Source organism: Mytilus trossulus, chromosome 7 (assembly GCF_036588685.1).
Source record: "Mytilus trossulus isolate FHL-02 chromosome 7, PNRI_Mtr1.1.1.hap1, whole genome shotgun sequence".
Lineage (NCBI taxonomy): Eukaryota > Metazoa > Mollusca > Bivalvia > Mytilida > Mytilidae > Mytilus > Mytilus trossulus.
Window position 1 is genome coordinate 8,667,762 of NC_086379.1, and position 25,596 is coordinate 8,693,357.

Sequence of the window (25,596 nt, forward strand, 5' to 3'; positions counted from 1 at the left end):
GTCAATAAATAATAGTTGAACAAGACCAAGCCATCTCGTCATTTACTGGACAGATAATAAATGAATAATTCTGCGAGACAACTCTTGCTTTTGACCTTTTTGTTTGATATTCGGAATCCTCTCACTCTATCCTTGTTCACAATATAATGACATATAATTATTTTATTGCTTATATAATATATTTGTATTTTGTTTTTTACATGTACACATGTCACTATAATAAAAATGTACTTACTTGCTTACTATATAGTTTAATTGCCATCTTTGAAATTTCATTAAATCCTGGGATTTTTTAATTTTTTTTTTATAGTTGTTGAAAGAAAAAAGGTGGCAATGTTAAATGTGCGAACATTTTCGAGAGAACCATTTCCCGTCAAAGCCTTTAATGTTCAATTGCTTGAACTCAAAATCAAAGAAACAGACCACGTCAGTCATTTTTCTTTTCTACTTTTTCCAATATCAATTTAATATGGCAGTCTTTTTATAAGCTTGTTATTTTGAAACGGTGAAGAGAAAATTCTTTATGGATATCTTATATATACATTCAAGGTTATAAAAATCTTATAATTGGCAACCATAGATAACAAAATCGTCTTTATTTTCATAATATTAATATTGAATAGTAAATATGTTGGTGTTTTTTTTTTTACTGTGCATGACTTTGTATAATTAATTAAATTGAAATATTTCTAGTACATTCAAGATTTTATAACATATCTTTACAACTTGATTGTCTTACAATACGTGTTTCAGTATTTCGCGATTTCTGATCACAGCAAATTTGTATTCCATGTGTTATTTCTTTTTCTAAAATTTCTTCTAATTGTAATAACTGTCTTTCATTCTCTTCCTGTTTTTCACGAGAATCTTCTCTAATTGTTCCATTTTGAAACGACCCAAAGTTTCGTCGGTTATGATCAAATAAAATTTGGCGCCGTGACCCGCCGAAACTTCCCATGCTTCGGCGTAACGTACTCTGTCGCCGAAAAATAAAACTGTCCTTAGTAGATGAGCTATTTGTACGCCGTATCATTGTCTTCAGACACGTGCAACATGGAAACCAGATGTAAAACAATGTAAATAAATCAGCCTGAAATAAGAAAACATGATTTATAACAAATCAAAGACTAAAAAATTGACGTATGGTAAATATTCAATGCATATATTTGATGATTCACATAATTGTCTTTCACTCTATGGGAGCTACCATTTTTTTAGAGGGGGCAGGGATGGGGCGAGTAGGAAATTTGAATAGTCAGGACCCCTTTTAATGGAAAATAAAAAGGTTGGACAGAAATTACAACTGAAATTAAATTTTTCATCCTACCCCCCTCCCCCCAAACTAAAAACCAAATGGAAGCTCCCTAAATGAATGTTTTCTGTTATTACCCAGAATACCGATTCATTACATAAACTGCAGAATGTTGTATGCCAGGCACGCATTTATAAACACGTATTATTTATGTGCTTTTTTAAAACCTAAAGTTAACGTTTTTAACACTGACATTCAGTTTATTTTTAAATTAATTCCCCAATCGAGTGATTAAAACGATAGCAACCAAACACCAGACTTTAAACATTAATAACAGATCAACACCTGGAGTAGTTGATAGAACAATGTTTTACATTAAAGTATCCAACGCCCGAATCAAGGAAACTGGCAAACTGCATGTACATATAAAAAGAAGGGAAATTAAACGTCTTGCTATCTCTTTTTTGTTCACTATTACGTGATATTTGCTAAAAACTAGTATAATCATGCATTTGTATTCTTGATTTGTTCGATTTTGATATGATCTGTTTATCTTTTGATGTATATTTTCGAACTTGCCTACTAGTCAAGAGAAGATACAATTTCCTTCTCAAGACTGACAAATATCGCTTGATATAAATCTTGTTTGTTTTCTGGCTGAGTCAAACCAACAATTTTATAAAATGTAGGTTTCGATACCTCTAAAAGTAAGTACAGGCCTCCAAAGACCCGACCAAAAATGTATAAGATCAAGCACATTAAACGTCCTGCTCAGCGTGGCGATCAATTCGGTAAGAAATAAGATGTACATGTTTATCCCCATATCTGTAGATCATTACATAAAAAAAGTGTTCGCATCCATTATAAGTTATACAACCATTCGTCATCATATATGGGTGTTTAGGTATGTCGTTGACAAAAATTTCGCATACATATTTCTGCTTAATCTATTGTAGCCCAACTAAAAGGCAATTCCTTGTTATTACAATATGTTATGTCATAATGTCTTGAACACGAGTTCTCCTATTGCAGAGTATCACGTATTCTCCTATTGTGTAGCACTTTTTACATTCTCACCAAGGGTTTAAAAAGGGAAAGCACATGCATATGGAGCTGTTACGTACAATAAAACGGTAATTTGATGACATGTTAATGAAAGTTGCGTCCAATGTGACAATGTTGTAATATTCGATGATGGAATTTTCAAGTCCAGTGTTATTACGGACAAGATTTAGAACAATTTAACAATAATTCATAAAATACTAGCTAGTAGATCTGAAATGAATAAACTTTAGGCGGAAAATTTATGATAGGGTTACAATTAGCTATCAACGATTAATTGGAAGACAATTGTATGCTTTGATAATCGTAAAGACAGCCGGGCACCGTCGTACTAACACATAGTATAGAAAAGTATTTTTGGGGATTTTTTGGTGAACACACTGATAGGTATATATTATATTTACCGGATTTGATATCACATAAGCCACACGACGGGTGCCACACGTGGAGCAGGATCTGCTTACCCTTCTGGAGCACCTGAGATCACCCCTAGTTTTTGGTGGGTTCGTGTTGTTTATTCTTTGGTTTTCTATGTTGTGTCATGTGTAATATTGTTTGTCTGTTTGTCTTTTTCATATTTAGCCATGGCATGGTCAGTTTGTTTTAGATTTATGAGTTTGACTGTTCCTTTGATATCTTTCGTCCCTCTTTTATATTGTTTAATAAATACAGTAAATTGTTCCTTCTTCTGTAGTCTTCAATCTATAGACCAATGGAAACGTAGATAATAATCTATTGACCAATGGAAACGTAGATAATTTTGAGGAATTAAATCAACATGTTTCCGAAGTCAATGCTAAAGGATATTTACAGAGAGCAATTAAGGCACTATGATGAAATGCTTGTATGTTTAACGTTTCAGTGACATTTAAACTGACAGTAAAAATCAATTGTGTAAGATATAATAACTTATGTAACTCGTCTGTCTAATGAAGAACTGATAGAAATGACTATTTAATGTCAAATTATACTATCTACAATATCTTGTGTAATCATTCTGTCGTTAAATGAAAATTTCTGAAGGATCTAGATATAATTAGTTACAAGCATGCTTGTGGTATTGAACTTGCTATACTTAAATTGGTTGTAACAAGAGCTGAATAGAATTGTGATGAAGTACCTACGGAACAATTTTTTTTCCGTGTGTCAAATATGACCGCGAAGACGATTGATGAATTTAAAAGAGCCCGGATACAACCGGTCCCCTCTGTCTGTTAAATGACGTCATTAAGGTAGTTTCATGGTATACCGTCATCTTGGGTTGTACAATCACAGTACAAAATAGCCCAAATCAGCAAATTTGGAAACAGATTTGCAATTCATATTAATGGTAACACTGGTTATTTAAAAAAAGAATTATTTTAAAATGTTTTAACAAAGATCAAACTTTTTGGTTTTTAAAATCATTTTTTTTCAAATGAACCATTTAAGGGGAGATAACTCTTTTAATACAAAATTTATACTGTGCTAATAGGAATTTTTTTATATTTTACTTTTGGCGAGAAAACAAGTTCGGTGACACCATGTTTTATTTTTTATTTTCTTAAAACATTTTATGAAAGTCAAACCTATCTTCTCACATAAAATTCAAAATTCTATAATCCTATCTGATAGATTTTTTTTTGTGCACTCTTGGTTTTTTTTTCAGGAACAACTGTCAAACTAACCAAATTTAAGCAATTTTCAACGACTCATAGCTTGAAAAATAGCACAGTGACCCATACTTTTTATTATATTTTTGAAAAAATCGTAATAAAATCTTTATTTTGGCAAATTATAAGAAAATTTTGTCTAAATTGACAATAATTTTACTTATAATCTTCATTTGTACGTGCAAAATGCACGAACTTTTTGGGTGAAACAACTAACTCAAAGTGGTCTACTCCGATAAGTTCTGACGCATGACGTGCCGTATTATTTCCATTTTTTTGTAAATAGTCAGTTGACACGCTTATTTTTGTCATTTGATGTGCACACAAACTAATTGGTAAAGTCATGTTTTTTTATCATTCGCTTACTATTCTATCTTAATATCAATCGTTGCAGTGCGTTAAATTGAGGCGTTCGGTTTCTGTCGCAGATCAGCGACTCAGGTCACACATTATCTTTAAAAGAAACACAAATAATCGCTATTTCAGTATAACTTACAACCATGTTTAGTCATATACGATTTTCAGTGAAATGAGCCTCTGGTGATCTAATCGAGAATTAGCATTCTTATTTAATTATCAAATTCAATGTGAATCGCTTCTACATTTGTTCTACATTGACAAGTTGCTAACTGATAATAAATATACTTACCCTAAAATTGTCATTGGTAAAACTATAAATTATTGGATTTGCAAAACTGTTAGACATCGCTAACCAATGTACCCCGAGGTAGATGCCTAACAAAAGTTTTTCGTCTGCCTCTGTGTCATAATCCAGAACTTCCGGTTGAAAATCTATAACTAATGTGAAGACGTGTAATGGAAGCCAACAAAGTCCAAATATGGTAACAACTATAACTAGCATCTTCACGACCTGAAAATACAGAAATAGAAAAATTGTAATCCTTAATTTTAAAAATAAAATTAGGAGACTTTTAGGAATACAAATTACTGTCGATGGAGATGATGAATAGCATCTGGTGTCTGCGACTTCCCGATATATGAGGGTGTGGATGGTGTTTACAGAATAGAGAATAATGGACAAAAAAATGCAAAACAAAGGGTTAAAACATTGTGAATTGAGAAAAAGAGCCCAATTATAAAGATCAGAAAATAATGGGGTGTTAATATATAAAGAATATACAATAACCTGCATAACTTATACATGTTTTAAAGAATGAGAAAGGTTTAAAAATGAAAGAAAAAAGAAATGAAGAAACACCCATCCTGACCCGTATATTACATGCCATTTTACAGTGTGTTCCCAATACAGAAATACGTTTGTTTTTAATGTGATGGTGTTTTTTTTCCACGTCAATTTCAATCAATCATTGTAACACAGACGAATCAAAAATATATCACCCTCGACTACTAACTACACAACTTACAGAACAATTATAAATTTGGCAAGTATTACAGTAAGGAAGCATGAGGATAGGACAAATGCACAAGTGCTGTAGGAATGGAGCAACTTTTTGTCCTTTTTTCCTAATTTTAAACATCAAATGTGTATGAAACAATTTAAACCAAAAAAACTAACTTAAAACAAATACAATCGACAAAAATATTAAACATGGCTATGACAGATAACAGCTGAATTTTAGCCCCATATGCGAAAGACATATTCAGAATATCGCGGTATTAGAAATATTTGTTGACGCTCAAGTTCAAATCTTCAATTGACAGAAAGGTGAACATGAATGAAAAACCTTGAGCCTGTTAGTCATTGGTTGTTGTTTGTTGGTGTGTTCTTTGATTCTCTTTATTGTACGTAGATTAGAGCGTTGGTTTTCCTGTTTGAATTGTTTTACACTAGTCAATGTAGGGCTATTTATAAAATTTTAATTATTCGGTGTTAGCCAAGGGTCGGTGTTGAAGGTCGTTCTTTGACTTTTGTTTATACATTGTGACTTGAATGAAGAGTTGACTCATTGGCACTCTTACCACATCTTCTTATCTATATTACATGAAATGAAAATAGATTAACGTCTTACTGATGTTGTCATTAATTGGTAATTTATCAAGTTATTATTAATTTGACCATGATCTCCATGTTATTAATATCCTCCATGTTCTATCATTGGAATATTAATAATTCATGATTTTTTAGGTATCTTTTTACGTTTTGCAAGAAACAATGAATTCCATTTCTTATAACTAACGCATATTGTTTGCTATTAATTAGTATCAAAGAGAAGAGGAGAAACATCTTTACAAATAGCACGACAAATAAAATAGATATGCTCTGCGCAGACGTTGTCAACTATCTTATATATGCACACGACAGCGGTGGATGCATTTTGCTAAGTTATGTAAAAAGTACGTCATGTAACAAGCGTTGTTGTTTTATGCACTTTCGTAGATCACGAATAACAGACTTATGTGCATTAAATAAATAAAAACAGATTCATATGCGGAAGACATATTCAGAATATCGCGGTATTAGAAATATTTGTTGACGCTCAAGTTCAAATCTTCAACTGACAGAAAGGTGAACATGAATGAAAAACCTTGAGCCTTTTAGTCATTGGTTGTTGTTTGTTGGTGTGTTCTTTGATTCTCTTTATTGTACGTAGATTAGAGCGTTGGTTTTCCTGTTTGAATTGTTTTACACTAGTCAATGTAGGGCTATTTATAAAATTTTAATTATTCGGTGTTAGCCAAGGGTCGGTGTTGAAGGTCGTTCTTTGACTTTTGTTTATACATTGTGACTTGAATGAAGAGTTGACTCATTGGCACTCTTACCACATCTTCTTATCTATATTACATGAAATGAAAATAGATTAACGTCTAACTGATGTTGTCATTAATTGGTAACTTATCAAGTTATTATTAATTTGACCATGATCTCCATGTTATTAATATCCTCCATGTTCTATCATTGGAATATTAATAATTCATGATTTTTTAGGTATCTTTTTACGTTTTGCAAGAAACAATGAATTCCATTTCTTATAACTAACGCATATTGTTTGCTATTAATTAGTATCAAAGAGAAGAGGAAAAACATCTTTACAAATAGCACGACAAATAAAATAGATATGCTCTGCGCAGACGTTGTCAACTATCTTATATATGCAGACGACAGCGGTGGATGCATTTTGCTAAGTTAAGGGTCTCGACAGTTTGTAAAACGTACGTCATGTAAAAAGCGTTGTTGTTTTATGCACTTTCGTAGATAACGAACAGACTTATGTGCATTAAATAAATAAAAACAGATTCATAGTAAACTGGCATACCATTAAAGGAGCAACATATGTTTTCTTGAAATCCTAATATTTTTAAAATCATAATATATAATTAGGGGGGAGTTAATAAACCGTAACCCCCTCCTCGAGCTCCCTGGAAGTTAACTGATCGTCCCCATAAAAGGTAAATATTATGAAATTGAAACATTTATAATGATATGTAAAGTTAAAGTGAACAGATTTTTTTAATTGGTGTAGGTTTCTGTATGAAGAATGGTATGCTAATAAAAATTATTATCTATTTTTTAGGTTCGAGAGACTCCAATTCCCCCTTTTATCTTTTCGATTGAGCAACGTAACTTTCACTTTGTTTATTATGCCTAATTGTACAATTCGTTCATTGTAGAAAGATAACAATAGGAATTAATTACACAAGTACTATTTGACTTCAAATTCAAGTATATCTTAAAATAGATTACTAAAATGTTAATGTATCAAGTATTGCATCTTGATATTCTTATTAACAGACACCTGCATCTAAAGTAAGCAATATGAGAATAACGAAAGCCAATACACAAACCAATTATCATGTCTAATAATCGGTCAATCAAAGGTTATAATGATGACGTTTACATTATAAGAGATTCTCATCCAGGAAGCTCTCATCTTATCCAAATGGACCTATATTTACATTTGTCTCAGTATTTCTTTGTTTCAACATCATTAAGATAAGATCTATATTTGATTAGGACCTGGTCAAGGAGACAACGAAATAAACATTAGCATGAAAATAGCTCAGGCAGCATCGTCATCAAACTTAGTAATCTAGATTCTGTCATTTTATTGATATGTAGTTGAACTCCTATTTTTCTTCATAAATAGCAAATGACAAGTGTTCAATATATATGATTGCATTATACTTTTGATAGATGTTTCTTGCATTTTTAATGTGTTATCCAACTAGTACTTTCATTTAAGGACGACATCAAAAGTGATATGTAGAATAAAAAATCATAACACTTCAAATAGAATAACCTCTTATATCAAAACTTTCGTTTTACCCTTTGACTACAGCTTTAAATTCTGCTGGTCTAGCAATTTACGAAACAATGTTTCAGAAATCCATTAGTCGCGTAACAATAACATACTATAAAGTGATTTATCATTACGTCTGTCTGTAGCAGATTACATATAATTCCTACCTTTTTGTATATTAACAACATTTCTATTGTGTTGGTACACGAGTTTAATTTGCTTTAATTGACAATCAACACCACAGAACACACATTAAAATAACAAAATTATATAACACGTATAGCAGATTCCGAACAGAACTGCAACTAATCAAATTAAAAATGTACTGGTAATATTAATCAAAATTATAGCGTGCATTTATTATTGCAATGTTTGAAAAGCGAGTTAAATATTCCATTTAAAAACAATCTGTTTTACAGAGATATGTATCAGTGTAGAGTTCAATATCGTTGCAGCTACATAGGGCTACGTAGATTTGTGACTTCTGAACGTGAAGCTAGCCTATCTTATATCTAGCTCTATTTAGCAGTTAGGCTAGCTAAACGTTCAGTAGTAAAAAAATGAGCAATGAACTATGAAAATGAGGTCAAGGTCTGATGGACTTTGCCAGGCAGACATGTACAGCTTGCAGTTCTTTCGTACAAAAATATAGTCGACCTGTTGCTTATAGTTAAGAAAATAAACAAAAAACACAAAAAAATAACACTGAGCAATGAACCGTGAAAATAAGGTCAAGGTCAAATAAAACATGCGAGACTGACATCTACATCATAAAATATTTTCTAATACCAAATATAGCTGCCCTATTGCATACAGAAAAAGACTAAATCTCAAAAACTCAACTTTGACCACTGAACCATGGAAATAAGGTCAAGGTCAGATGACAACTCCCAGTTGTTCATGTAAATCTCACAGTCCTTCCATACACCGAATTTACTAAACCTATTGCTTCTAGTATCTGAGATATGACTCAGTCGACCACCAAAACTTAAGCTTGTTTACTGATCCATGAAATGAGGTCGAGGTCAAGTTAAAAATGTTTAAGGTGCATGACGACCTTGCAAGGTACGCACATACTAAATGTAGTTATCTTATAAATCATAATGAGAGAGAAGCTAGCAGTACAAACATCTTTATTTTTTCCCTCACTACAAGAAGCCACTGAACCATGTAAATGAGATCGAGGACAATTGACATGTGACAGACGAAAACTCTGAAAATAAGGCATCAATATACAAAGTATGAAGCATCCAGGTCTTCCACTTTCTAAAATATAAAGATTTAAAAAAAAAAAAAAAATAGCTAACGACGCCACCTCCGGATCAATATCCATATGTCGATCATTCTGCAACAATAGTCGCATGCCCGATAAAAATGAAATAGATTGAAGTCACTTATACGAATTCCTCTCCCTTCTTTGAAACCCTTTTTCTGAAATCTTTATATATACAATGTATACTCCCTATCATTTAAAAACGGATTTTTTTCGGTATCTTCGATAATATAGTTTAAGTATACACAAGTGGTTAAGTGGTTCAGTACAACAGACTAATGTATAATTAAATGCCAAATTTTAGAGAAATGAAAACACAGATGTTCTCGAGGAGTCAATTATCAATAAGAAAGTGGTAATCTTCTTATTATAAATATTAATTACTATTGTTAAGTGTCAATCCCAATGTTTGATGACAATTTCTGTCATTTGTTTTCTTTATAAATCGGCTATGGCATATATCATTGTTGTATCTTTAAAGTTCGCCAGTCTTTCATTTGATGCCTTTAAATATATTCTGCATGATTGTATATTTACACCTAGTATGCAAAGGGATAATTTTGTTTTAAAAATGCATTACTTTTCAGTACTATTTTCCCCGGTCCCAATTTGGAGGTAATAAATCTTACTAAGTCTATTCAAATCATTCAGCAAAGAACTCCGCTCAATTTAATTCTATGGAATGTCTTACACTTGCTGTTAGCCGAGAGTTTTTTTTTTTATTTGGCTCCGTGTTAAAGGCCTCATGCTCACTTTGAGATGAGGAACTACAATAAAAGCGATGTTCCTTTGCTTTGTGCCTGTTTTTCCCTGTGTATGACCTGATTTTGTGTCATGGATGGCTGCATCATACCTTTTTTTTCTTAACCTAATATTCAAAATAAAATACAAATTTGAGAGACGTTATACCGGGCAATCTATGCGTGAGGATATATTACTGTTTTCTTTTAAAGTTTTGTTTCGAGAATCGAAGTATGATACATGTACAAATAGGAGGGCATTTGTTTCTGAAAGATATGTTAGAAACCATGTCAGGTTCATGAGGTCAAATACACAAAGCTTTTATAATTCTGAAAGAAAAAATATGAAACACAAACAAAAATCCGTTCAGGATAATTTAATGTAAACTCTAATTTGATATGGAATATATCAATGTATTAAAATGCCGTTTTATTAATGCATGTTTTATTATCGTATATGCTGGTAAACAAAATGTGAATATGGATAAAACTTCAAATAGCAATGTCAATTTTTTTTTTGCTGTACCGAATTTTTATTGTGATTTTTTTAATTTTTATTCCTAAATTTTATTTGAATGATTAAAAATAAAATATGAATATAATCAAATGGGGCACGATAGCCATTGAAAAGCAACTACTTCATTATTATAGTAATGCTGCCTTTGTCATTGTCCAAAATGACTAGGAATAATATAAATGAGGTTAAGTTTTTAACGGATGGAATATTTCATACAAACAGATTTCTTAGTGTTGTCTGTCACGTAGATACTAGGGAATGATGCACCAAAGCTCTGCAGGTTACTAACACGTGTAAACACGTGCTCATCCATGAATGTGATTTTAATTTTTACATGATATAAATTCAATTTTGTAAGGCTAAACATTCTCCCAAATTCACATGGTAGCTTTTAAATTGACTAACACATGACATTGTTTCATCTCTTATATTACATAGATTTATAAAATACTGAATGATTATAAATCAGACGAAAATACGCAAAATAATTATAACTTAATTTTATCTATTTGATGTAATTTATCTAACATCAATTTGTGGTTAAGATCTCTCATCTCTTAATAATGATTCATATTATAGTTTAAAATACAACAAACAAAATATGTATCAAATAGATCTGCTTTTAAGAGGGTGGTAAAGGGTTATTTTCGTGCAACGTGTTTTACCAATTTTATTTCACGTGCAGCCTTTAAAAAGGTTCGTTATTCATCATGTTACGTGAAATCGGCAAAAAGATCAACGTGCAAGAAATTTTTAATTGTTCATTCATCGCAATATTCAATTTTATTTCGCGTTCTTCCGTGCAGATATCCCCCTTTTATGCCCCTCTTATAAGACTGCAGTGACAGAACAATTAAAATAAGAAGCAAGAAATATAGAAACTGGAGATGTTCTATAAGTATTTTAAGAAATAATCTATCTTTCTTTCGAAATATTATTATTAATATACATTTTCAGAGACCCCCTTGGAAATAAGCTATACTATGTAATCTTTTGTTGGATATCCCAGGATTTTTCTAAGCACTGTTTTTAGATATATTAAGATACTTTTTTAAACGTATATATCTATATATATAATATACATTATTTGTCTTGTCTTGTTTGGTGAACTTTTGTTTATGAGCTTGAATCTGCCTGAATACTATACATATACAACACCAATGTGCTCATGTGGGATTCAAATTTACAAAGAAACCTTTTAATCAAAGAACATACCTTTATTTTAGAACGCCATTGTAGAAAGTCGCGAAAATGATCCCTGTTTCCGGGTGACGTTCGTTTCCATAGTAAAAAGGAAACAATTGAATAAGTGATCGACAAAATTATCAATGGAATGATATAGGTCAACACAAGAACAAAAATAGTATAGATTCTCCTTGAGTTAGTATTTGGCCAAATCTCATTGCAAACGAGAACACCGGATTCAAAATGCATCGCACGTGCTACAAATAACTGAACAGAAGCTAGAAGTATAGAGCACGTCCATATAGCAACAATCACATATTTGTATCTTTGTATTGTAAATCGATGTTTTAGAGGATATGCAACAACTAAAAATCGGTCCATTCCTATGGCAACATTTGTAAAAACACTAGCCGCCACAGATAACATTTGAACAAACAAAACAATCGGACAAAAAGGTTCTGAAAATATCCAGGTACGAAAAATTGCATCCGCAAATGTAAATGGCATACAAAACAATGCCATTAAAAGGTCAGCAATTGCAAGGTTGATAAGAAAAGGTCGCAAATCTGTCCTTGACCTTTTACCCTTCCTGAAAACGATCACAACTATTATGTTACCAACAATTGAAAGGAATGTTGTTAATGAATATAAGATAATTAATCCAATTAATGGCTGATTGTCTACCCTTGATGAAGAAATTATGACTTCATTCGTTGAATTTCGACTAAGGTTGACATCCACGGCCATACTTATAAATACTTTCGGAACTTTATAATTATCTGTTAAACCCTGCTAAAACTGTCGGAACTTTTAAATGCTTTCGGAACTTATAGACTTTATCACAGCTCTTTGTGTACTGTCGTTAATTCTCTAATATGACAGTCTGTTATCGACCAATGTTTAGCATTGTATCTTGTCATGAATGAATGACTGAACGAGCCAGAAATCTATGTTAAAGTCGCACGAACCGCTTCAAGATTCTATTCACTATTGATCATTCGTCATATAGTTTGGAAACAAAACGACATCTATTTCTGTAAGGCAAAAGAACAGTATCAACATTTTTGAAACATTGCCGACAAGTATAATTCCATGTTTCTAGACAATAATATTTTCTGTTTGAATCTGATGTTGTATAATATATTTCATAGTGAATCAGTGTGAGTCCATCTCAATTAAATATCACAGAATCTTTTTGAAAAAAAATTAATAACGCAGATATTTTGCACTGAATGCATTTGAACCGTATTTAAATTAGTGATAACATTTATCTCCAGTGGTTTGCTATGTACTACATGGTTCAATTTGTAGAATTGATTTATATACGAGTACTTTGATAAATTGCCCCCTCAACTTATCGAGTTCTTTATTTACACGATATGAAATAGAGCCAATTTTAAATATCAATTAGTTGATAATCCTCTCAATCTGGTCAACATTATTTTTCTCGTTGTATGTAAGTTGAGACAATCACACTATCATACATGTATAATTCATATATAAGTTTTAACTTTTCATCTTGCAACATCATTATCAATGCTTCAATCATTGAATATTCTGCTTAAGAGAACCAGCGATTCTCTAATCAAAACGAATGCAGAAATGACATAAAGCTCGCTTCTGCATACAATTAACAGAAATCACAATTTGTGAAAGCCATACAGCATAACGTAGGTAAATAAGAGAAATCAATGGAAACGCATGTATCTACAGACCGAAGAAAGAGACGCTATCGTTACTTTTGTGGCTCCTATGGAGCAAGGTATTTTACAGACATAAGAACGAGACGCTATCGCTATTATAATTATGGCTCCTATGGAGCAATGTATTAACAGACAGAAGAAAGAGACAATATCGTTACGATTGTGGTTCCTATATGGACCAAAGAGAACGCGATTACATCTACTGAGATGAACATGAAAGCATATTAACTCAAAGCATATTAACTCTAAAGCAGCATAAATAAATTGCTGAATTTGATTTTATACTTCTTTGTGTTAGCTTGCATTGGCACCATTTCAAATCGATCATGTACTTAAATGAACCTGTTAAAATCATGCAGTTGATTGTTACAATTTTCTTGAATGGACTTCCCCTTTTAAAACTTTTAATGCGGTTCCGTTCCGTATTTAAAAAAAAAAAAAAATTCTTAATCGTGTTTGACTTCGTTTTCGTATTGGAAATCCTTAAGATTTTTATTGCAATTGATTGTTGGTGTCTATATATCTTGCGGGAGATCATGTTTTTTATTGGTGAGTACAGCTTATACATGTAGCTATAGGTACTCATACCTATATTTAAGGTCACTTTTTGAATATTTTGTATAACACATGTATATGTACACGAAGTATGAATTTAAGGGGTTAGGAGGGGTTTTTAATTTCTACATTGAATGGTTTTTTTTACATTTTGATGATTCATTAAAACAATATTTGTTTTGCTATAGTCCGCAAACTCACCTGACCACCATACAGCGTATTAGTTTTTAATATCTTCCTCGCCCTGCTCGTCCTACTTTAAAGTATTTAATCTCTAAATTCAAAAGGCTATAAACAAGACAAACACAGATATAGGATTGGTTGCTCGCAGTAACATCTTATTTTCTCTAGCGATACAATATTTTATTTTACATTATTGTACATACAGTGGAGATAACTTCTAACCTCTCATTAAATCTGTCAGAATCTGTCAGGAGAACTGTTTTAGGACAGTACGTAGAACTGTCAGCCTGACACCTTTTAGTCAGTTCTAGGTTAGAACTGTTCTAGCTAGAACTGATTTGGTCAGTTCTACCTAGAACTGATTTGGACAGTTCTACCTAGAACTGATCCTGACAGTTCTACCCTAGAACTGATTTGGACAGTTCTACCTAGAACTGATCCTGACAGTTCTACTCTAGAACAGTTTTAGTCAGTTCTACTTCTAGAACAGTTCTGATAACAAATTCTACGGCTAGAATTGATTTATAAATTCTACGGCTAGAATTGATTTTTAAATCCTACGGCTAAAATTGATTTATAAATTCTACGTCTAGAATTGATTTATAAGTTTTAAGAACTCTTTGTCTAAATATAAAAGCTTCGGCAAAATAGCGATTAATATTATAAAGAGTTTTGCTATTTTGCCGGTTTTATTTCAAATTTTTCGTCGGCAAGAGAACATGTTTACCCCCGTCATATTCTGCATGTAAGTGACTGTTCCAAGTCTGGAGCCTGTTATTCAGTGATTTTCTTTTGTTGATGTGTTACATAAATTATTTGTTTTTCTTTCATTTTTGAACATAGATTAAGCCGTTAATATTGGGAAAAAGGGGGGGGGCATTTTTATTTCAATTGTTTTACATTTGTCATTTGGGGAGTCAGGATGGCTCATTTTACATAAAAAAATTATCTGACCTTAATCTTTGTGCAATATGTTATTCTGGCCCAAACCACCAGGGATGGATCCAGACGTTTTAAAAGGGGGGTCCAACTAAATGTCCTCATTCAAATGCATTGATCGTCAAAAAAAGGGGGTCCCCCACCGCTCTGGATCTGCCATTGAGCCACTATTAACTTAAACTGATCATATTTGATTTCATCATATAAATCTATATACATTTAGCTGCAAACTGCAGGAATCCAGTTTATCTTTAGGCAAGGATACCAATTATATTGGAAAACATTAATGATTTCAAAATTTTATTTGCACTCAATTTATAGAACTAGCATGTCCTCTTTTTATTTAAAATATTGAATTGTAAACAAATGTGATATCTTTTTACAAGTAGTTTTCATACCTCGGACGGACCTGTTATACAAAAATCTTTTGACCGCATCAATCTAAACTGACCTTATTTGCTCTTTCTTCCTGCAAATCTATATAGCTGCACAGTAATTCAGTTATAAATTTAGGTCAAGAGGGACTGATATATACAAGTTACAGCAATATTGGAAAACAATGACCTCAAAATGTTGTTCACATGAATTTAAAGTGCTAGCATGACCTCTTTTTATTCAAAGTATTGAATCGTAAACAAATATCAGTAGTTTTCATACTTCAGACTGAGTCGTGTAATAAAATATTTTGACCGCACCAATCTAAACTGACCTTATTTGCTCTTTCTTTCTACAAATCTGCTTAGTATATAGCTGCACAGTAATTCAGTTATAATTTTAGGTCATGAGGGACTATAATATACAAGTTACAGCAATATTGGAAAACAATGACTTCAAAATTTTGTTCAAAGTATTGAATCGTAAACAAATATCAATAGTTTTCATACTTAAGACTGAGTCGTGTAATTAAATCGTTTGACCGCATCAACCAAAAATGACCATAATTTCTTTTTTTTTATGCAAGTCTATATAGTTGGACAGTATATCAGTTATAATTTTAGGTCAAGAGGGACTGTAGTTTATAAATAACTGCAATATTGGAAATCAACAACCACAAACAAAAATCGCATTGATTGAGAGTGCCATCATTTCCTACTTTTATTCAAAATATCGCATCAGAAACAAACATCAGCTAGTTTTCATACCTCAGACTGACTCATGGAAAAAATATATGTGTCTGGGCAACAACAACCCAACCATAGAGCAGACAACAACCGATCACGATGGATTGTATAATTCAAATGACAGCGTGTCCTCTTTTTATTCAAAATATTGAATTGTTAACAAATTTCAGAAGTTTTGATATACATGTATCAGACTGAGTAATTTTAATAACAAAATTATTTGACCGCATCAACCAAAACTGAACATATGGGACCTTTTATAGCTTGTTGTTTTCGGTGTGAGCCAAGGCTCAGTGTTGAAGGGTGTACATTGGCCTATAATGGTTTACTTATTTTTAAATTGTTATTTGGATGGAGAGTTGTCTCATTGGCACTCACACCACATCTTCATGATCTTCCTATATCTATATATTCTTTATCATGTCAATATATATGGCTTCATTCTAAACCAATAATATTTCTAAGTCAGGACAGATATTGTATGATAAAGAGGACACCAAATTTTATCCACATCATTTTAGAGCGCCATTATTTCCTCTCTGTATCGATAATATTACTATTTAAGGAATGACTGTAATATATTTTCTGTCTGTGAAGAAATAACATAAAAAACTTGGTGCACACTGATAACTGCGCGTAGCGGGTTTTTTAACAGTGTGCACCACATTTTTTACGTTATTTCGAATAGACAGAAAAAATATTACAGTCATTTCTTATAATTTAATTCTAAATTCCATTTTAACAAAATGTTTAAACCTTGGCAAACCATTAAAAAAACGTTGATGATGTTACGTTCACATGACTAACTTATGTCTATGGGTGTTGATAACAAAATAACGTCAGAAGACCCGTTACATCCAAACTTAAATTATTAAATATTGAACCGTCACAAAAGTGACTTTAAGTCAGTATATTTAGTTCATGATGTTTTTTTTAAACAAAAATATTTAACGGCATAATCCAACACTCAAATGACTGATTCATATACTTTATTTTAAAATGAAAAGTACATGTACATGTATGAGAAGTTCTCTTCTTGGAATAGTATACTGACTATACTGTTAATATATAATTTGAAGAAGGACAATGATTGGTTTTGTTTGTAGCCTTACGTCCAGTGGCAAATATTTCATTTATGTTCAGATCGAGTATATTTTTCAGACTTTCAGGACTCCCAGATATTATTCATAATCGTTATCAATGGTTATGGATAAGTTTGGCAACGAGCTAATGCAAATGTACATAGTTTTTTTTTACGTTTTACAACACTGATTTCATTAATCCCATAATCCATCCACTGTACAATTTTCGTTTGAACATTTGTCAACACAGAATCCTAAATCATGAATGTAAATCCAAGGCAAACAAGGTAAATCAAGATTAAATTTCCATGAATTAAATGCAGTTATATTTATGAAGAGACTGTTAAAAACGGGGAACGAAGAGACGTCAACAATGATGTTTCATTTGCAATCTTATAAAAATATTTCTCCGATGAGTTGGATAACCTCCTATCCACTTCGATATTTGTACATGTAAATTTTGATCAGTAAAAATATAGAAAAATCCGCTATTATATAAAGTAAAGTAATTGGAACTGATTTTTTCTTCTAAATTCTAAAGTGCCCTTTCTGCAGTGACGTCATTTAGAACTGTTCTTCAGTCCTGACTGATTTGGTCAGTTCTGCTGACAGTTCTACAGTTAGAACTGATTTGGTCAGTTCTACCTAGAACAGTTTTAGACAGTTCTACCCTAGAACTGATCCTGACAGTTCTACCTAGAACTGATTTAGTCAGTTCTACCTAGAACTGATCCTGACAGTTCTACCTAGAACAGTTCTAGGGTAGAACTGTTCTAGCTAGAACTGTTCTAGGACAGGTTAGAACAGTTCTATGACAGATTATTCTGACAGTTCTAATGAGAGGTTAGAACTGATCTCCACTGTATTTCATTGATTGAAACAATATATAAATACATGACATATAACATTGTTCCTCTTTCGCATCGTTTCTTTTTCCTCGGCTAATACCTCCAACGCCTGCACGTACAGTAAACATAGCAGCCTCTGCATACATACCTATGTAACCAACTTCAATTCAACGTAACTGCGAGCACCTTCGATACTAATACATTTAAGGGGGCTTGCGGGTCTAAATCAACTTTTTTTTTCTAATATAGGATTTTCCTATGTTTTCTAAGATTAAACGTTATCTTATACCTAATGAAAATATAAAAAAAAAATATGGGGTCACCGTTCATTTAAGCACACAATTTGCCTCCGAAAGAAGCATACATTTTTGTTAATGTCCTTTTTTTTTGTTGCACTAATAGGAGAAATATTGGTAAAATCGAAATAAAAAAAGAACTGAATTGCAGAAATCGCTAAAATTTTACAATTATTTAGTTTATGAACAGCTTGTTTGAAAACAATAATAAAAAATATAGGTCACCGATAAGTTGAAAAAGATATTTCAATTTAAACGTCCAAAAATGACCAAATGGAGATAATTTGGAGCTTTTTCAATGATACGAACATTTTAAAAGTCATCTGGGGCAAAACCAAATCGATTTTTCTTGATGAATTTCGTGACATATTATAAAGTAATAGCTAATTGTGTAATAATTAAAATTGAGAATGGATATTGAGAATGGAAATTGAGAATGTGTCAAGGTTAAAAACCTGACCAAAGAGAAACAACAACATAAGTCCACTCGGCTACCGTGGTCCTCCCCAACACGTATTAAACTGAACAACACGAATCCCAATAAAAACCAGGGGTTATATCGGATGCTTAACGTACCAGTACATTACCAGAGACAGAAAACAATAGGCAAACTGTTTACTTATATTATACATGCTAACATACTAGCTAGTTCGGGTTGAATTTACCCTAAGGAAATGTTTTGATATTACTTTTCAGATAAAAGTGCATGTATAGATATATGATTCGAATGTGTAATGAACATTCGTATGAATTTTGATTATACAACGTGATGTGATACGTGTATATAGGTATTTTTATATATCATATAAATATGAGAACATCCGCAATGACAGTGTTTGCTTTCAATGTATATCCGATAAGAGGTAATTAACGTCAAAATGAAAAAGCAAGATCAGGTTTACCAATAGGTGTAGAGTATTTACGTAAAACGTACGCCTTGACTGCCAAATACGTCATCAATCGTGTGACACGGACGAATCGAGGGGGAATCGCTTTATTCCTATTTATCAGAGTACGGATTAAAAAAAATATTTCATTACAGAACTTTTTTCAATATACATCTGCTAGTATATTGCCATTTGGATAGCAAACACATTATTTAGTAATAGATAACCGATATGCCTTCCATACGAGGGCTCATTTTATCACATGCATCATATTCTTTTGTCGTAGAAATAGTTCCTGGAAAATCTGAAAGCAGTTTTGTTCAGCTTACTGGTAAACTTTATTCTAATGTGTTTTTAACTGCGATAGCAATAGTCATAAATATGTGGCGTCGTCTGATTGCTTCCATTCGAAAACATATTCATCAATATATCTTTTGGAGTAGTGCATTACGTTCATAAATTATCTTTTATCGCAAATACATTTCTGATTATTAAAACTGCAATTACTGTTTAATTGACAGCAACAACCGCAGACACTCATAAAGTTATGATAAACACTCTAATAACAAAATTAAGCAGTGCAATTAATCTATGATAAAAAGAAAATATGCTTTTAATTTTTTTTCTGTCTTAGATATTTTTCAATAAAAGAAATATTCGACTTACTTTGAATATATTTTGTTTTTCTTTCAAAGAACCTTTTGAAGGCTAAAGCAAAATAAAATTGTTTCAAATAAGCACAAATCACTTTGACAAACACATTTAAAAGTACTGTATGCATTCCTTACAATGCCAGTTTGGGATATATGTTTATTGTAAAAACAATTGATATTATAAAAACCGTGGCAATATACAACGTCTTTAGATTTGGAACTTTTAGAATACCTTATTTATTTTTTTCTGACATTAAGATATTTAAAACGAAGACATTTTGGGAGACCAATCTATCAACAAAAAAAAATTGGCGTGTAAACTGCAACTGAATCAAAAAATTTTCAGTAAAGGCCAAACATGAAATCAGAACAATAAGTTGCAAATGCTCCTTGTGAAGTGTCCTATAATGATTGGTCTGGCTTTTATCAAACTACGTAGTGCATTCAGATTTGCTATGGCATGATTATAAAGATTGATTTATATTATAGTAAATTTTCAATTTAAAATTATGTATTTGTACTGAAACTTAGTTTACATGATTTCTGTATCTTTTATCAACTTTGTAGGTGTACCCCAAGATAAGATAGTTTCTAATGTTAAATTACTTTTATATCAAATTTAAACGTTTTCATCCAAGTACTTAACAAATTTGAAAGAAGCTTAAATTAATGCTTGACACGTGTCTATGTACATTGATACATTTTGTACCAAATCACGTTTATGCATTAAGCCTCCATATTTTCATGATAACAAGTAAATAAATCGACTATAATTGACAATGAATTTCATGTTTAGAATGGTATAATGCATATAGGATAAGCACGTTCTATAATCGGCAATGAGTACTGGAGGTGTAACTGGTACGTACCATAGATCTCTGCTGTCCACGATTGTAAAATCCATTGTTGACAATGATAATCGGAAAGACTGGATACGATCGTCAAAACAAATAGTTCCGAATGGGGAAACAGATCTTTTTGTATCTGCCGTAATATTAGCCGTTAATGGAGTCTATACAGAGGAAGATTTTTCTCCGAAAACAATCCTATAAACATTAGCATTGGGAAAGGAAAACTAAACACAAACATTCATCCGAGAAATATAACATTAAATGTATTCTCCTCATGCAAATTTATTCATTACTCAGATTAGATTCCACACTTAAATGTATTTTTACGGGGTTTTATTCAATGCGTTGGGCTTACTTGTGACCTATTTCATCTTCTGTTGGTCTTGTAGATTACTTTTATATCTTCAGAGCTGGTACAGCAATTCTAAAAAGTAATGTTTCCGCTCTACAATTACATCTTTGACTATATCACAAACATATCTAAACTACAACACAGTTGTATTTCCCAAAAGAACAAGTCTTAACAATTGAGGATTGTGATTATGTTGAATAAACTGCAATGTCGTTATATCGTATATACTGATTACGTCAATCTTACTTTGTCAATTATGGTCCGTCAATATAAAGAAGCGATATACAACTGTTGTACAAGAGAGAGGTTTAGCTAGCTATGCTCCAGTTTTAACTCACTAATGCTGGAAAGAGGTTAACATGTAAGAACTATTTTTACCATCAAGTTGTATCAAATTCTATCAGATTGAATAATGAACAGACTCGTAATTCAATGAGGAAAAACGGCCATTATATAATTACCATTTATAGTGCCGACACACAGGGTCTGGCCTACTGGTAAAAGTTTATTTAATTCAGGGAAAAGACAAATGAAATATCGAGTTGTAAAGAATGATATGTCTTGTGTCTTTTTTCTTACAAAATTATCAAATAAATAGAACATTTCTAAAAGAAAAACTATCCCTGGTGTATACATTTTCCAGAAATAAACTTTTTTTGTCAATTTAAACCAGAGTCAAACTAACATGGCGATGATTAGACATGATCTATTGCCATTAATTTGTTCATAGTGAGTGACTGAAGCATTTGATGTCCTGTAATCTTATGCTGATATCTGCAAGTGCGCTGAATGTTTGATATAAATTGTTAATTCCCTCATGAGGGTCTCGACTGCGTCTACATGATTATTAGGCCAATGTGTAGAACTAAGGTCAAAAACAATACAAAAATAGAAAAATTAGCAAAATGTAATGAAGTATAGAGAATAATGCGGTGTTAAAAAGGGGGATCAAAGATGAATAAAAATTAGAGAAAAATGAAGAATAAAGAATTAAGCGACCCCTTAACCAGACCCTCATATAAATAGTCCATCTCTCATCTCTTTCATATCAATGTTATTGACTTTTAATATTTAAATTGGGTTCTGATATCAATTTTATTAGTGTTTTCAAGGATTTATATGGTGTTTTCAAATGTTACAGAGAATACACTATCGTATATATAAACAAATAAAGCAATTGACATATAAAATTGAGTCAAATAAGAAATCCGTTTGTCGCACACATGCGTCATAAAGATATATAAATAAGAAGATGTGGTATGACTGCCAATGAGACAACTCTCCATCTAAACCACAATGTATTAACAGTTAACAATTACGGTGCAATGTAAAAGTATACATTTATTATGAACACTTTCTTATTACCCTTTTGAACTTTGCAACACATGTTTGCTCATTGAAAAAATATATGAATAATTTAGTTGTTATAAGTTTACAGTTCGAACTTTTACAAAATAACATCAGATTAACCTTGGACGTATTGCTTTGATAAGAACAAAAATGAAAACATGTATCACTCCAATTTATTGACAGCGTGAAATGTATATACACAAAATAAATCACTATATTATGAGGTAAAAAAGTGTTATAAAAGATGGACGAAAGATACCAGATGGACATTTAAACTCATAATCGAAAATAAACTGGCAATATCAATAAAACAAACAAATAATACTAGACATTTGCGGAAACTGTCATACACCTACGATTAGGATTACAATTACACTTTCAGGTAGCATTTAAATCTTGAGGTTTCTCAAAGTGTAAAAATAAAACAATGTAACGATAGGGATGTTTTTCTGTAGGTCAACAAGGATTTTTTCAAATATATTTGCAGCAATGGGATTATTGTATCCGGTGTTATCCAATATTGAAAATGCTGCAATTGAAAGAAGAAAGATAAAAGTGAACTAACATTTTTTTAGAAATGAATTTAACACGAGACACACAAAATAACGCAATTGTCGTTGCAGTTGATAGATTGGGACAATTGCTGAAAAAAGTCAGTAATACTTAAAGTTTGTGTAAGCTAAGAAAGGTGCAACCAACCCTGGATCATGGTAGCATATTTATGCTAAGATAATTATACTTTCTCTCTGTTATTTTGTTTTAAAGAGAATGAGGAAATACAGCGGACGAGTGTTTTGAGCTCTTTATTCTTCGTGAAATTTCACTTGCCGTTTGGTATAATTTTGAAATCTTTAATTTTTCCTAAATAGGACAACCACTTTTGTCTACGTGTTTGGTTTCAATAGAAAAAAAATCACAAATATTCGAGACAAAGAAAAATTATTGACGAACTTTTCCGTGTCGGATATATATTTTAGACTGTTCACCGGACTCAGTTGAAATGTAAAATAGCTGTACTCAAATAGTTAAAAACTTTGCTATCTATGTTTTCAGCAGCAACAAACAGAAAATGACAAACGAGTTCCAAGATGTTTTTTTCCATACAATTATTATAAAAAGTTTTTGGGAATCACTAAGAATCACCAAGTATGGACCTTTTTTTCATGCACATAGGTATAACTGCTCGAAACATGAGCTAAATGTAACCCCTGTTCTGAGACTAGTACTATTTTCATAAAAATTGTAATATAGAGTGCACTGACGACGCATGTGTCGATCCAGCCATTTTCCAAACAGGATTCCAACCCAAGATAAGGAAGGGAAGGGGGTTCCGACCAAATGTCCTAAATCAAAAACATTGATCGGCAATAAAAGAGGTGTTCTAACCCCGGAACAGCCCGTGCTCTCTCACTGCGACGTTGTTCATTTCAACACAAAGTTTAAACGCAAATATATTCAGTTGTTTGTTAGGGGTAAAAAAAAAGTGTAGCAGGCGAGAAGAAACTGTTAAAACAATCACAATATTTTTAAGTCCGCTACGTAACAGATGCAAATAATACGTTGAACTCGTTCATTTGAACAATATTTTTGCTGGTTTTCGTATACTAACAATGCATAAAAAGTACCCTATCTCGCGGTGAAAGTCTTTTTCTTCTGCTGATAATATATCATATATATATATCATACATATCATACATCCATCTACATATTCGGTCCTGAAAAATCCATGTCTTCAAATATTCGACTTTGTGCGGTCCTCGTGGTTAATCCAGAAAAGCGCTTCGGACACATGGAAATTAACGTGTTGCTTACATCTTTTTTTCTTTTTTTAGAGAAGACATCACTTGCTATTTTGTATATGTTTCTAGTTGTTTTTTTTGTATTTTGAGATGACCCCTTGTTTTTGTCACCTGTAATCGCAAGTCTAAATTGTAATCCTAGACATAGACCCAGTTTCCGCAAATGTCTACTAGTAGTACACAAGCCACACAAAGAAAACTAAAGACTTTAGCATTAAACTGAGGGTGATCTCAGTAGCAGCGGAATTAAGGATAAGAAGATCTTGCTACATATGTGGCACCCGTCGTGTTGCTGATGTTAAATCAAACCGAGGAAATTGTCTAATTCGATATAAATTCTCATTCGTGAACAGGAAATGGGATTGTAGTTACGACATAAGGAACATTTCCGATTTCATCTGTGAAACCATGAACATAAATATAGATATATTGTTCTCAGGTGAAACTGATATTCCATAACGGTCGTCCGTAAAATTCATATATGTAGTATTTCCATGGTTTAAAAAATCTTCCAGATTCACGCATAGTTTGATTAATAGCAAGATGATGATATTGATTTTCCTAATATGCTTCATTTATCACAAAATGCCTCATGAAACAAAAGAGTAATAAAATCATAAATATATATAAAATCTCGTGAAAATTCATTTCCTTTGATCTTTTGTACGATAAACAATAGAATTGTCTCGCCATTTCACTTAGCCGACAGATATTATTAGTATTTTATTGCTAATTAGACATTTACTGCCTTTAGTTTTATCCATTTTCATTCTATAATGGGAAACAGTTAAAATATATTATTGAATAACGAAAATGACATTTGAAACAAATAGTATTATATTTTTCGGTTGATTTTCACTTTTATATAAAAATAATCAATAAATAATGAAATGAAAACTCAAAAGCGTCGTCAAGTGATAATGTATTTTACGGCAAAGTTAGTAATATAGGTGTACATGGAGCAATTAAGCATTATTAAAACTATATAAAACTCATCACATAATTTGTATTTAGAGTTAACATAGTTATGCAGAAAATAAACAACAATCGAACAATTAGTTTCACCAGGAACGAGA

General features: G+C 31.9%; 1 protein-coding gene across 2 annotated transcripts in view; it reads right to left on the minus strand.

The window, feature by feature from the left end:
• Window positions 1–441: 441 nt before the first annotated feature.
• Window positions 442–25,596, minus strand: part of LOC134724589 (QRFP-like peptide receptor) — a 54,525-nt gene continuing 29,370 nt past the window's right edge. The window contains exons 1-3 of one of the 2 annotated variants that reach the window (XM_063587700.1): window positions 11,932–13,188; window positions 4,616–4,837; window positions 444–1,090 (exon numbers count right to left, since the gene is read on the minus strand). In XM_063587700.1, coding sequence (XP_063443770.1) covers window positions 707–1,090; window positions 4,616–4,837; window positions 11,932–12,648 — 1,323 coding nt within the window. In that variant the 5' untranslated portion in view covers window positions 12,649–13,188 and the 3' untranslated portion in view covers window positions 444–706. Of the gene's footprint in view, window positions 1,091–4,615; window positions 4,838–11,931; window positions 13,189–25,596 lie in introns of those variants that run through there. The other variant, XM_063587698.1, reaches the window with a different exon arrangement.